A 16197-nucleotide genomic window follows, 5' to 3' on the forward strand; every position below is an offset into this window, starting at 1 on the left:
AGATCATTATACAAGGCAACAAGACTATAAGATGATCAATTCTGATGGGCATGGCTCTCTTCAACATTGAGATGATTCAAACCAGTTTCATTAGTACAGTGATGAAGAGAACCATCTATACCCAGAGAGAGAACCATGGGAACAGAATGTGGACCATAACACAGCATATTCTCATTCATTCTCTCTCTCTCTCTCTCTCTCTCTCTCTCTCTCTCTCTGCTTGTATTTTGTTTTCTTTCTCAGTTTTTCTTTTTTTTCCTTCTTGATCTGATTTTTCTTGTGCAACAAGATAACTGTACAAATAATGTCTACATATATTGTATTTAACGTGTATTTCAACATATTTAACATGTATTAGACTACCTGCCAGCTAGGGGAGGGAGTGGGAGGAAGGAGGGGAAAATTTGGAACAAAAGGTTATGCAAGGTCAATGTTGGAAAAATTACCCACGCATATGCTTTGTAAATAAAAAGCTTTAATTAAAAAAAAAAAAAAAACCCTTCACTGATGAAAATAACCTCAGAATTAGCCAGATGTAAAGAGGTACAATAATCACTCACCAAAGAAAATAATTCCTTAAAAGCAAATTAGATGAATAACTCAATGAAACATCAAGAAACAATAAAGTCAAAAGAATGGGGGGAAAAAAGAAAATGTGAAATATTTCATCAGAAAAAAAAATGACCTAGAAAACAAGTCTAAAAAAGAAGAATTCTGAACTACCCTGAAAGCCATGATCAAAGAACCTGCACATTTATATTTCAAGATATTATCAAGGAAAACTGTTCTAATATCCTAGAACCAGAGGATAAAACAGAAATTCAAAGTTGCCAATTATCACCTAAAAGAGACCTTAAAATGAAAATCCTCAAGAACATTAAAGCCAACTTCCAGGCAAAGAGAAAATTTTTCAAAAAGGCAAAAAGACACCATTCACATATCATGGAATTACAATCAGGAATAACAATACTTGGCAGCTACAACATTAAAGAACCAGAGGGCTTGGTTTATGATATTCCAGAAGACAAAAGAGCTGGTATTAAAACCAAGAATAAGCTACCTAACAAAAGTGAGTATAATCCTTTGGGGTGAAGGAGTGGGGAGAAGAGTGAAAGTGAATGAATATTTAATGAAACTTTCAAGTCCTCCAGTTGAAAAGATTAGAGCTAATTAAAAAAAAATTGATATTCAAATACAAGATTCAATAAAAACATAAAAGGGTAAATATGTAAAAGAAAACATAAGGGACTCAATAAATTAAACTGTTTACATCCTTATATGGGAAGATGACAAGAATTTTTATCATTTGGGCAGTCAGAATGCTACACAGAGGGTACAGAAAATCATTGATTATGTCGGAATGTGAGAAAGAAGGATGCTGTGCGAGAAGGGGAAGGGAAATAAAATTACTTCATATAAAAGAGGCATACAAGGAAGAGTTTTTATAGAGGAGGGGGAAATGGTGAGAGGCAGACAACACTGGAACCTCATTCTAATCTAAACTGGTCCAAAGAAAGCACACACACACACACACACACACACACACACACACACACACACACGTGCGCCCGGCGCGCAGAGAAATCTATCTTAACCAACATAGAAGTCTGGGGGAAAGGTAAGGAAAGCAGTGACAATAAAATGGAAAGCAGATCAAAGAAGGCAATAGTTTGAAGCAAAACTTTAGAGGAAAGACAGGATAAAAAGGATAAACAGAAGAAAATTAAATGGAACAATACACAGTAATCATAACTTTGAATGTGAAAAGGATGAATTTACCCATAACATGGAAGCAGACAGCAGAATGGATTAGAAACCAGAATCCAATAATGTGTTGTTTTTAAGAAACACACCTAAAACAGAAAGACATAAGGTTAAAATAAGGGGCCAGATAAGAATCTATTATGCTTTAGCTGAAGTAAAAAAGGCAAGGAGTAACAATCATGATCTCAGGCAGAGCAAAAGCAAAAATAGACCTATTTAAAAGAGACAAGCAGGGAAACAACATCTTGTTAAAAGGCACCACAAGCAGTAATTAAAAACAAAACAAAACAAAACAAAACAAAAAAAAACCCATGTGCCCCAAATTCCAATATGCCAGGAAGAATTTTAATAATGATACAATAAATGTTTATGTATTCAAAATGGCCCATTTTGATTAAGGGAGAGGTACTCAAGATACAACACACATTGAACAATAATTTTTAAAAAATTATTAAAAAATAAAAATGTAACATTATACTTATACTGAAAACAATCAAATTCAATCAAAAGATTTCAGATTATTATAAAGCCTTCAAAGTCACTATTATCTTAATGATGTTGCAATACAATATTCATACTACTAAGATTTTTTTTTTTTAATCCCAGTTGTTTGTTCTAGGTAACAACTGAGTTTTTAAACCAAGTTCCATAGGTCAGCTTTCATGCTTGTTCAGCACTTTTTCCTAAAGTAGAAGTTAACAGTGATACAAAAAAGAATGTACCTTATGCTTATGCTAAAAGAACACACTATACCTTGTTGGAACTCTTTACATACACCAAAATATACAAGGATGAAATATAATTTTTTTAAAAACTCAACTCACCTAGAGTATTTAATTTTCCTGGAAAAAAAAAAAAAACTATAGTAAGACAAGATTTAAACCTCTTTTCCCCCCCAAATAATCAAGAAAGTATATTCATATGAGAAAATGGGGGTGAAGCTGGAAAGAGGAAGAGAAAGAAGCACGGTGAGCATCAATGGGAAGAGAAAGAAGTGATTTTTATTCAGTTCGTCATTTGTCACAGTGCATTATATAACAAACTACCTGGAGAAATAGAGGAAATGGATGAGGGATTTGGGAAACATCACAAAGTTGGCACAAAGGCACAAATAATGATGTGGATTTTGAATTATCCAGAAATCTGCTGCAGTTCTCTCTCCTCACCCAAAATGGAACAATAACTACTTGATCTGCCTCAATGATAATTCCTTTCTTCAAAATAACCAACAAAGGGAAATGCTACTCTGAACTTGCATCTTCCCAATAGGGAAGCACTGATTACTAGTGAATAACAGGAAATGATAGAGAAAATAATGTTCTTAAAATTTTGTTCTCTATTGAGGAGAGAAAATATAAGTATAGTTTGAATTGTGTCCCCTAGATCTGAAGAAAGCGGTTTTCAAAAAGTTCCAATCCAAACAATCAATAAACCTTCATTAGGACCCTATATGCCAGGCACTGTGTTAAGCGCAAGGGATACAAAAGAAAAGCAAAATATAGTCCTTGTTCTCAAGGAGCTTACAATCTTCCTGGGGGAAATAACATACAAATATATACAAAGAAAGCTTGTATATAGATACAAGAAGATAAGTAGAAAACAAAAGAAAGTTCTATATAATTAGAAGGGGTGAAGGATGCTTCCTGAGGAAGTGGGATTTTAGTTGGCACTAGTTGGTTTAGTAGCTGAAGAAGAATGAGAGCATTTACAAACATGGGAGACAGTCAGGAAAAATGCCAGGAGTTGAGAGGTGGCAGTCTTGTTTGTAGAAGTCCCTGAAAGGCCAATATATCACTGAATCGAAAAGAGAATGTTTAGGGAGTACTTTCCAGTAAATTGGAAAGATTGTTTTTTTCCTTTTTCAAGGTTTTTCCTCCGCTTTTGATCTGGTTTTTCTTGCACAGCACAACAAATATGGAAATATGATTAGAAGAATTGGACATGTTTAAGCAATATTGATTGGATTACTTGCTGTCTAAGGAATGAGGGCAAAGGAGAGGGAAGAAAAACATTTGGAACACAAAAGTTTTACAAAGATGAATGTTGAAAACGCTCTGCATGTATTTGGAAAAAAATATTATGATATATGTTTATATGAAAACTAAACAAAACTGCAAGGTGCTAGATTTTGAAAGGCTTTGAATGTCAAAGAGAACACTTTTTTCTCTCAGAGACAACCAGAAGTCACTGCAGCTTACTGAGTAGATGACTGACATGATTGGACTTGTATTTTAGGAAAATCACTTTCGTGACTGAGAAGAGAATGGATTGGTATGTCAAGAGTAATTTGAGGTAAGCAGACCCACCAGCAGACTATTGCAATAATATAGACTTGAGGTGATGAGGAGCTGCACTCAATTAGTGACAGTGTCAGAGCAGAGAAGAAAAGATAGACAGAATTCCATAATGTAAATGGATAAAGTAGTGAACTTTTGCATTTAACACCTGCTGACTATTATTAAAAGACAAATCAGGATAAATCAATCCAAGAAGAATGGTAGATGTTCAACTTTAAAATACTTAAAACACTGGGAAAAATTTTTCACAAGGAGGAAAAATGGCATTTATTTGAAAAGACTGATGTGGAAGCACAAAGAATTCACCAACCAGTCCAAAAAAAAATTTATATATACATATATATATATATATATATATATATATATATATATATATATATATATATACATATATATATACATATATATATGTATATATATATATATATATATATATATATATATATATATATATATATATATATATATATATATATATATATATATATATAAAAGATAGAAATCAGTTTAGATAACAAAGGTTGAATTTAAGAGTATAGTACCATCTTGTAAAAATAGTATTAAGTGCAAAAGTTCAAAATAAGGAAAAGCCAGAAATAAAATGGGACTTGTAAATTGTATTGGGACAAAAAGTAGAATCAAAGAAGGGACAAGATCTTTATTTCTGAAAGGGGCAAAGACACCCGTTAATAGAAAAATACTAGGCTGGTTGTTCTTTTGTTTCTGTTTCTTCAGTCAAGCAAACTGACATTAAAAAAAAAAATACATAAGACAATCAGAATGAAGCATAGAGAAGCCAACCAGTTTTGAAAGTTAACATATAAAATTTATCTTTTTTTTGTTTTGTTTTGTTTTGTTTTGTTTTGTTTTAAAGCAAGGTATGAAGATACCATTTCATACCCATCAAACTGGCCAAGATGATTTTTTTAAAAAATGATAAATATTGAAGGGGATATGGAAAAAGAGGCATATTATTAATGCACTGTTGGTATAGCTATGAACTAATTCAATTATTTTGGAAAACTATTGGAGGCATACCCCAAAGAGATCTTAGAAAGTGGGAAAGGACCCATATATAAAAAAATATTTATAGCATTTTTTTGGGGGGGTGGTAATAAAGAATTGGTAACTGAAGGGATACCTGTTAATTGAGGAATGGCTGACAATGTTATGGCATATATGAATACAAAAGATTACGACTGTACTCTAAGAAATGATGAAGGGAATGGTTTCAGAAAAACCTGTTAAGATTTATAGGAATTGATTCAATTTGAAGTAAACAGAACCAGGAGAATTCATACAGTAGCAAAAATATTACAGAGAAAATCTACTTTGAAAGATTTAGAAACTCTAATCAACACAATGTCCAACCATAACTGCAAAGGATTCATTATAGAACATTTCATTCATCTCCTAATAGAGAATTGATGAACTTTTAAAGGATGATGTTCTTATTGGGGGGGATGGGAGGAGGGTGAATGTGGAAATTTGTTGTTCTACTACATTCATGGAAATCTTTTTGGGATGTTTTAAGTTCAGAATAATTTTTTAAAATTTAAAATATAATTATGCATTAATTCAATAAATGTGAATTGCTATGAAAAATTCCCTATTGGTGTTTTTTAAAAGCTGGAAATCACAAATTCTCACAGGCTAGCTTTCTGACCTAATGTTTTCCTGTATAAAGTATAGTATTAAAGAGGAAACAAGAATATAAGACATAGTCCTTGTCTTTAAGAAACTAAGAAGCAGAAAAATTCAAAACAACTGTCCTCCCTTAAAACAATGTGAAATATTTTCACACATGTTTACAAGATTCCAACTTTAAGATTAGGGATTGGGACTAAATCTTGTATTCAACTGCTAGAAAATCCCTCTATCAAGATTATTTATTTCTCTATCAAAATTACTTATTTTTACTGCTGCTAGTTAGAACTGACATTATAGGCTAAATTTAATCTCAAAAACAAGCTATCCTGAAATTAAATGGATCTCATTTTAAGTATTATGTATTTAAGTATTAAGTAAAACAAAGTGTACAGCATAAATCGTGGAAGAAAGAATCTTTGCTATATGACATATTTTTCAGATTATTCATTTCTAACCCTTTTTCTACATATCTTTTTGCAGCTGTATTCCAAAACAAGATGGCACATTCTAGATTTCAAATCAGAAAACATGTGTTCAATATTCTAGTTTGGGTAAGTAACTTTTTTTTCTTATCTATAAGAATTAGTTGAACTAGATGTCCTCTGAGATCTTTTACATGTCTAAATCTATGCTAAACCCTAACCACTTTAATAAAAATCCAGCATTTCTAAAATGGAAGAAAATGTATATAAAACATTCCTGTAAATCCGCAAGTAAATCAAAAAAGTCAAAATGTTGCCATGCCAACTTGTTACTTGCAAATTTTAAAAGATTATTACATAAACACACTGAAATGTTAATTTTTTTTTAAATATAGACAGTATGGCAAAATGGAAACAGATTTGAACTATGGATCAAAAATTGAACTATGTATCAAAAGACTTGGATTCAAAGAAACAACTTGCCCTCAATTAGTTTCAGTTTCCTCATCTGTGAAAAAGGGATAATAACATTTACGTCACAATTTATTGTGAGGAATTAAGTCTGTAAAGCATTCTGTAATCACAAAATATTATGTAAGGCATATCTCACACTTTTGGAAACCTTAAATGCTATATATTACTTATAACTATAAATTGGAAAAAAAAAGTTCACCTCACCATTTCTTTTTTGGCATGTCAATTATTTCAAAACAAATTAGGCTTGCCAATATGTTAGCAATTGAAGATATATTATTTCTTTTAGTATACTGGAAAAGTATGCTGACTTGGAGTCAGAGAATTTGTGTGTGAATCTAAAATCTAAATTAATTACTACTTATGTGATGTTGGGAAAATAACCTTTCTGAGGTTCCATTTCCTCATCTGTAAAATAAAAGAGTTTCACTTCCAACTCTTCCAGCCCTAATTCTATAAGCATCTACTATGTTTGAAATATTGGGACTTCAGACATTATCTAGTTGTAGAGATCACATAGAACAGGGTTTCTAAAACTTTTTCCAGTCACAACCTCCTTTTACCTGAGAAATTTTTATGTAACTCTGGGTATATAGATACACATATCAAACAAATTTACTGATAATGAATCAATTTTGTGAATTACTCACATTCCGTTATGTGACTCTATATGGGATAGTGATCCATAATTTAAGAAGTTCTGAGATAGATAACCATAACTACATAATAAACATAAAGTGCATTAGGCACAAAAGAAAATAAGGTGCCAAGGGAAGCCTCTTCCCTTTCCTTGGATTTGAAGATCAGAACATGTAAGGCACGATTTAAAGGATAAACAGGAAGTCAAGATGGAGGAAAAAACACATTCTAGATACAAACAAGGTAAGCAAAAGCCTTTGTTAAAATGCTACTCTAAAAAGAGTGTCATCCATATTAAGCAATCAAAATCCATTCCAACAAACATTTAGCACCTATTAAGCACTAGGCACTATGCTATGTTCTTGAGGATACAATTAATAAAAAGAAAAGTCTCTTCCCTCAAGCAGCTTTTAATTTAATGGCGGGAGGGGAGAGACAACACACAAAAGAAGGCAAGAAAGGGGAGGGACATACAAGGTATCTTGTTCTTCGGAGTAGAAACCAAGCAGAGTAGCAGATGCAGAGTGGAGTGAACTTTTTTTGAAAGTCCAGTTTCTGCCCTCTATAAAGGAAAGCAATGGTAGGAGTTTGATGCTCTACTCTGTAGCCCTTCCAATCAAAGGGAAGAGAAGCAAGTAGGGAATTAGCAGCATGGAGATTAAAGGTGATGCATCCTGGGAGGGGCTTCTTGAGCCTGAGAATGGAACAAAAAAGGTAACTGAGATAAGGAATGATGTCACCCTATGGAAGAACTAAGAGGTCAAGGAGTCTGAACTTTACTTGGTGGACAATGTGATATGCCCCATTTTATGATTTTAGTCAGTCCAGGGACCATAGGAACAATTGACAAGACTGAATAAATCTGAGACAGCTAAAGCAATAATCCAGAGTGGGTGGTAAATAAAGTTGAATAGGGTAGTGTCCAGAGTTCAAGAAAGGAATGGAAAGATTCAAGAAGTACTGCAAAGGTAGAGAATTGATAGGTTTTGGACTGAATAAATAATAAAACCTGAAGATTTTGGACACTGGAAGAGTAGGTCAATAATATGGTTACTAAGAGAACAGCACCACTAAAAATAAGACCAGATATTGTGAGAAAGATAAGCATACCTGATTTTAGACATACTAATTTGAAATACCTGTGGAACAACATAGATGGCAATGCTAATTTGAGAGAGATAGACTTAGAAATCACCAACATAGACTTCTCCAAGGAATAAATGAAAATGCTAATGAAGAAAGTCTACCATGACAACAACCACAGATGTGGAAGTACACACCTCAAATCAAAAAGTTCTTAACTTTTTTATGTCATGGATCTTTTTAGTCATATGCTAACATCATGGACTTCTCAAAATAAATAGCTTAAAATGCAGAAAACAAATAGCACTACAAAAAAAGAAAAACAATTATATTGAAATAAGGTTGAAAAAAACAGTCACAGATCCCAGTTTAAGAATCTTTCCTAAAGGATAAGGAAGAAAGCAAAGTAGTAAAGAAAAAGCAGCTTAGAAAGGAAAGAGAAAAAAAAAATCAGGAAAATCTGCTTTGAAGCTAAGGGAGAAAAGTCAATAGAACTAACTTATTAAATGTGATGATTAACTGATCACTGATAAACTGAAAAAAATAGTAGAATGTTTGTAAAAAACAGGCTACAAGGAATAGAGGAAAGAAAGGATGATAATCTTTCAAGAAATTAGGCAGTTTCCAGCCTCATTATACATTCTCTACACATCATACATTATACAGCTATCCTTCACATGCCCTTATATTCCAGACAAATTGAATTTTTTTCTGTTCTTCATACACATGACATCAGCTAGGCCTTGTCTTAGCCACATCCCAAGGTTGGAATAAGTATTCCCTTCTCACCTCCAGCCCCAGAATTCCTTTACCTTCAAAATTCAAGCCTTACCTTACTTTTATTACATCTTTTCTGATCTTCCTCAGAGCCCAGGGGAATAGAACATTGGGGCTAAAGTCAGAAAGACCTGAGTTCAAATCCTGATTCTATTTTTTTCTCTTGTATTTTCTCTTACAATTTTCTCTTGTCTTTAAAAATATATATATTATTTTGCATAAAATTATTATTTATAATGATAAATAAACACGTCTGTCTGATAAAACATGAACTCCCCAATAGGGGTGAAGATGGAGCCGAGATGGCAGAGTAAAAGCAGGTACTTTACAAAGCTCTCCCCCAAATTCCTTTAAATAACGACTCTAAATAAATTTTAGAATATCAGAATACACAAAAAGACCGAGTGGAACAATTTTCTATTCAAAGACATCCACCAAAGTAGGAACGAGCCTTGGGGCCTTCTGAATCAGAGATGGTTTCCAGAATTCTCAGCCCAGATCCACCAAATATAAGAAGAAAAAGTGTGTCTCAGTTGGGGGGTAGCCTTGGAAAACCAGCAAACCAGGAGCAGACAGTGGCAGCTTCTGGAGGCATCAACTCACAGGAGGTCTCTCTATAGAATTGAGGAAGGACTCTGTAGATTTAGCATACTAGAGCTTAAAATACAATGGGAAAGGGATGCTCCTCATAGTTCTCCAGAAGAAAAGTATTTGTGGTCAGGTCCCTAGAAGGATCTTTGAAAACAGCTTCATGAAACTCCTGAAACTTGGGACATTATACTCTACCCCTGGAAATCTAATACAGAGAAGTAAAACTCAAGTAATAGGCTAGGGCATTGAGCAAACAACAAAAAAAAGATTCTCACCATAGAAAGCTACTATGGTGACAGGGAAGATCAAAACACACTAAGAAGATGATAACAAAAAATAAACAAATAAACAAAAATAACATTCAAAGTCTCCAAGAAAAATAAGAATTGGTCTCAGGCGATGGAAGAGCTAAAAAGAAATTTTGAAAATGGAGTAAAAGAGATAGGAGGAAAAATTAGGAAGAGTGATGCAAAAGGAAATACAAAAAGCTAATGAGAAGAATGCCTTAAAAAAAGCAAAACTAGCCAAAAGGGAAAGGAAGTACAAAAGTTCACCAAGGAAAATAAAATATTAGCTCCTTGAGAAGGGATTTCATTTTTTTTTGTCTTTGTATCCCTAGAATCATGCATACCACTTTGCACACAGCAGGCACTTAATAAATGTATGCTGATTTAAAGTAGCAGCTGAATGAGTGAAAAGAGTCAAGGGGATGCTTTTCTTTTAAATTTTGCATTAAGGAGACTTTATAGGTTTTCAGTTAGATCTGATGAATTAGGGAAAAAAAAAAAAAAAAAAAAAAAAAAGTAATGATTAGGGACAAAGTACCAGGGAGAGAATAAGATCAAGACTGAAGATGGAAAGATTAGCTTAAGTGAAAAATACCTATTATATGATCAGGAAGAGAAACAAAAGAAGACAAAGACAATGTAGTGCTTGTATTTATACTATCTCCATGTTAAGGACCATGTTTAACTGTATTTAATATCCACCTAATGGAGAAATCTGAATAGGAAAATAGGGGTAAAGGAAAGAATCACAACCTTAAATATGCAGCTAATCCAAATAATAGTTACTTTATCAATACTTCAAAGCAAGTAAAACCTGTTTGTACGAATGTAACTTTACTACCCCTTCAGTGCAAGGATACTGTCTTGTATATAAGCATGTATAAATATGTGGATTTATTTTGTATCCTGCAACTTTGCTAAAGTTATGAATTATTTCTAATAGCTTTTTAGGAGAATCTTTGGGATTCTCTAAGTATACCATCATTTCACTTGCAAAGAGTGATAGTTTGATTTCCTCATTACCTACTCTAATTCCTTTAATCTCTTTCTTGGCTCTTATTGGTGAGGCTAGCGTTTCCAGTAAAATATTGAAAAGTAATGGTGATACATGTAAAATGTATGGGATTGCCTGTCATCGGGGGGTGGGAGTGGAGGGAGGGAGGGAGGGGATGGTTTGGAAAAATGAATTAAAAAAAATAAATTATAAAAAAAAAAAAGAAAAGAAAAGAAAAGTAATGGTGATAGTGGGCAACCTTGTTTCACTCCTGATCTTACTGGGAAAGATTCCAGTTTATCGCCATTACATATAATGTTAAATATATGCTCCTGATTATTTTAAGGAATAGTCCATTTATTCCTATACTTTCAAGTGTTTTTAGTAGGAATGGATGTTGGATTTTATCAAATGCTTTTTCTGCATCTATTGAGATGATCATGTGGTTTTTGTTAATTTGGTTATTGATATAGTCGATTATGCTAATAGTTTTCCTAATAATGAACCAGCTCTGCAATCCTGGTATAAATCCCACTTGGTCATAATGTATTATCCTGGGGATGATTTTCTATAGTCTTTTTTAAGCATGTATAAATAAATACATGTTATTTATGTGTCTATATACACATACACATATACATACATATATTTGTAATAGATAAGTCTTGTCTTTAAGCAATTTATTACTTAGATGGATATGTAAAAGTTCTATAAAATATATCATTTGAAATCCTACTTGTAACACATACAAGTTACATGACCAGGGAGTATATCACTATCTAATTCTCAGTTTTCCAATCTGTAAAACAGTCCCTCAGGGCTCAAATGAAACAATGTACAATGTTTTTAAAATCTTAAAGCATTCTATAAAATGGTAGTTATTTGAGAGAGTAATGTGGGTTGAGGGCCCTTTAAGATTCCTTTCTGATTCCCAACCCTCCCCCCCCCCCCATGGCCGAAGAAGCTAGCACCTTTGATTCACAAATCCTGGTCAAAAGCACCCTTTTGAAATCCAATGATATTCGGGCTTTCCCAGCCCCCACTGGATCTGAGTTAACTTGGGCTTTCCCAGCCCCCACTCTAATGATCTGCTTAGGTTTCCCCAACCCCCACAACCCCATTATAAAAAGGGGAACCCTGGAGCCTACTCTCTGCAGGAGCCCCAAACATGGCATCCTTACATCGGCCATGTAAGGGTTCCTGTCCACCCGGCGCCAGCCCTGGCTCTGGCGTCAGAAATTTCTACCTTTACCCTTTATTTCCAAACCCCTACAATAAACCTTTTTATCAAGCTAGGTTTTCGGGGCTATAAATTCCTTTACAGGGGACTCTGCACCATCACTAGACTGCATTTAACTATGTATCCTTGCGCCAAACCAAAAGGGGTTACCCCTTACCAAACTCTCATCAGGAGTAAGTTAATTTACTTTTTATTTTCAGTTCTAAATTCTTTCCTTCCACCTATTCCCTCCCCCATTCATTGAGAGGATAAGAAATTTAGTGAGTGGCAATTATCTTGAATGGCAATGTAGCATAATAGAAAAAAGCTTTCGACTTGGGAGTCTGAAGAGCTCAAATCCCATCTGGTTTATGAGTTGTTTGACCTCTCTGAACTTCAGTTTTCTCATCTGTAAAATGGAAATACTTGGAATACTTATTTTAAGGGCTTGCTATGAGGTTTAAATGAGATAACACATGATAAATATCTTTGAAAGCTTTAGAAAGCTATGGAAATATCACTTTTACTAAAAGGTAAACAAATGATTTAACTTCCATAACCTGTAGCTCAGAACCCATTCCAAAGCATAATCCTCACCCCAAAGGGAGTTAAAAACAAAAAGATTCATAGTAACATTTTTGTTGTGATAACAAAGAATTGGAAACAATTAAGAATGGCTAAACAAACTGTAGTACATGAATTTAATGGATTACTGGGCAAGAAATGACCAGTAAAGAAGAATTCAGAGAAGCACTCAAAGGTCTATGAATTGATACAATTAGATAAGCAGAGTCTAATAACAATGCATATATGTAAAAATTTTAAACACAATGTAAACCAAAATAACAAAACCCCCAAATAATGTTAAATAATTCTAAAAGGCCCTCAAGGAAGGTAAGTAAAATGCACCTTCCCACTTCTACTCCCCTTTACAGACTCTATGCAGGGGATTCTGCTGAACTACCTCTTCCTACCTCTTTTTAAGCTACATTAAAAAGAATGACTCTCTTAAAGTAGGGTAATGAGAAGCAATATACTTAATTTATATATTATAGTAATCTAAAAACAAAAGCTATCAATAAAAATAAGATATTAAAAACATTCTTACAGCATACAATTTTCCTCAATTTGGTTAATAGCACATACCATTCATTTATGCAGTTAAGTAATTTCTTCAGAACAATTCTATGATAAAGGTAATAGGTAAGTATTATTAAGTAAAGGTACTATTATCATTATTCCCCTTTTATAGATGAAGAAACTAAAGCCAAGGGAGAGGAATAAAGTAATTTGCTTACAGTAACAACTAATGAATGAAGTAGCAAAGGAAGAGCTTGAACCCAATTAATGACATGCTAACTTTCTAGTTTTGTTATTTCCAATTTATACGTTCCTATAGGCCAACCAAATAAAATATCCTTTTACCCAGAAAAGCCACCACCAATGTCCCTTTTCAGTCAAATACAGAAGAAAGATTCATGTTAACATTTTTTTTTTATGACTGGTAGTTGGAATTAAGAGAACATTTTAAAGTCAAGTACCCAAATAAGTAACCCAAGCAAAATGATTGTGTCCACAAAAACTAATCTCTATGTGCTGATATGATTTAATTAGTGAGCACTCCCTTCAAACTGTTCAGAATATAGTGGATTAAGTCTTAAATGCCTTAAGCTCTTAAGTGTCAAATGATGTGTCCAGGGCCACACATATAGTAATTTTCAGGGACAAGGTATGAACCCAAGTCTTCCTAATTCCAAAAAAAAAAAATTCAAAGAACCTCATCAGGCTGTCTCTCCTAAAAAAAATAACCTAGTTGAAACTTTTATATCATCTTAATGTAGGAACCATGATAATCTTCTCTGTTTTATTCTAATTTTAAAGTATGTGCTAATGGAGCATTCTAAGTGCCAAATAATTCAAAGATTCAATGGTCTAGAAATAGAGCAAGGAATGTTGTAAAGTTCCTTTCTCCAGGTATCATCACTAAAAGTAAGGTATTTCAATTGTCTTGAGGATCATTGGCACCTCAAAAACTCCAAGACCAAGCCTTTCATTCTCAATAACTCCCCCCCCCAAGAAATAGCTCCTTCTCCTCCTCTATCTCAGTTCACTGTCCCCATTTCCCCAAGCATTTAGGCTCTAACACTCCCATTCCTCACATCTAATCTATTGACTCTTTCATTAAGGTATGTCTTCCAGAAGCACCAAGGCAGCCCTTTTATTTGTTATAGTGTTTTACACCCATCCATCATTCCTTTTTCTTTGTACTGTCAAAACTCTGGGTTCATGTTCCCATTACCCTGCATCTATGTGAGTTATTAACAATAACTCATCTCCCTACCTGCAGTTTTTTCCCTCCTAATAGATCCTATACATACTGACTGATTAATCATCTTAAAGTTTACTTTGATTGTGTCATTTCCCAACTCATCTGTTTTTAAGGACCTTCTTTACCTGCCAAATTAAGTCTAGGTTTCTTTACCTGGCATGAAATGTTCCCAAAATCATGACTCCTATTTATTACTATATTGCCTATATACATCCCATTTAGCAGCTAAATTGGATCATTCACAGCATTCCTACCCTAGTTTTTGCTGATGCTATTAGAATGAAATTTGTCACACACCAATATCTATTAATACCCAGGTCAAAAGTAATCTTCTATATACCATTAAGCTTTCCCAGAATCACCCTATTCAAAAGTGATTTGTCTCTCCTTTTAATTCCTATCACAATATGATATTATATAGCCTGGTAAAAAGAATGCTAACTGTGTGAATCTGAACAAATGACAATCAAATCTCATCTTCTCTAATTGGAAAATAAAACTATACATTATCTCTTAAATTCTCTTAACTGTCTCCATGTTGTCTCATGGTTTCAGTTAAAAATACGACTCTTTTATAAGAATTCAAGTTAAATTCTCATTTATCTTTGTATTTCCCACAGCACTACAAATCAATCAACAAACATTAAGAAACCGCTATATGCCAAGCACTATACTAGGGGAAAAAGACACTAATGATAGTGTGAACACCTTTTTAATCCCCCCCCCCAAAAAAAAGCTTATGTTTTTTTGGAGGAAACAATGTGTGTACAATTGTTTGTAAGGTATTTGGGGTTGTAGATCAGGAAAGTTATCAAGATGCAAGAGATAGCAAATAGGTCAACTCTTGGAAAACAATGCATCCTAAAAAGGCAGAAAAAGACTGTGGTGCTATGGGAAATACAAAGAGTCAACTGACTCAAATATTTATTACCTGTTTACAATGTTCTAGTATGTCTCTTTGGGCAAATCACTTAACATCTGTGCTTCATTTCCTCCTCTGTAAAATGGGAAAAATAAGAGTATCTATCTCCCAGATTGATAATATTTGTAAAATGCTTACTTAGCACAGTACCTGACATATCATGGGTATTTAATAAATGTTAGCTATTATCACTAAGGCAAAGGAATCTGTGATGGCCATTGCTAAACAGGTTTCCTCTGTTATCTCTCTATGTCCTACTGCCAACAATGCCTAGAACCATCAGCAGCAGCCTCAGCAGGGAGCTAGAGAAGTCAAAATGTCATCTGATCAGTACCAACAATTTTTAACTTGTCATAAGCTCTAAAATCTAAAAATGCTAACCAAAAAATTTAAAGAAAAGCTAGTTTTAAACAAAAAAAGCAAGCATTTGATCACATGCAGGGCGAGATCTACTTCTGCACTGAAATATTCTCAGTGCTACAATTAAAAAGAAGTTTGCAATTTAACACAACTTGGTGTTTTTTTTTTGGGGGGGGGGTTAAGTAGTATATCTACCTCTGGAATAGCCTTAAATTTGTTTATTCAGTTTTCCAGTCATCAAAAAGACAAACCCTATTCCTACCTCTTCAAATTCTGTTCCTCCTCCAGTTTGCAGGAGTAAATATGTTTTTAATAATGAACATACCAGGTTAACAGCTTTTAATAGTTTAGAAACTTTAAAAAAGCTAGATTTTAAAAGTTTGCTTGAA

At 33.5% G+C, this 16197-nt stretch overlaps 1 protein-coding gene and 1 pseudogene across 10 annotated transcripts in view; both read right to left on the reverse strand.

Moving 5' to 3' along the window:
* Nucleotides 1-16197, reverse strand: part of PIAS1 (protein inhibitor of activated STAT 1) — a 193548-nt gene that overhangs the window by 125634 nt on the left and 51717 nt on the right. For 2 of the 10 annotated variants that reach the window (XM_074294713.1, XM_074294719.1), the window contains exon 2: nt 1780-1853. The exons of the other annotated variants lie outside the window; for them this stretch is intronic. In XM_074294713.1, coding sequence (XP_074150814.1) covers nt 1780-1788 — 9 coding nt within the window. In that variant the 5' untranslated portion in view covers nt 1789-1853. The remainder of the gene's footprint in view (nt 1-1779; nt 1854-16197) is intronic. 10 annotated transcript variants of the gene reach the window in all.
* On the reverse strand, nt 13996-14096 carry LOC141559203 (U6 spliceosomal RNA; annotated as a pseudogene).

This window comes from Sminthopsis crassicaudata, chromosome 2, assembly GCF_048593235.1.
Source record: "Sminthopsis crassicaudata isolate SCR6 chromosome 2, ASM4859323v1, whole genome shotgun sequence".
Lineage (NCBI taxonomy): Eukaryota > Metazoa > Chordata > Mammalia > Dasyuromorphia > Dasyuridae > Sminthopsis > Sminthopsis crassicaudata.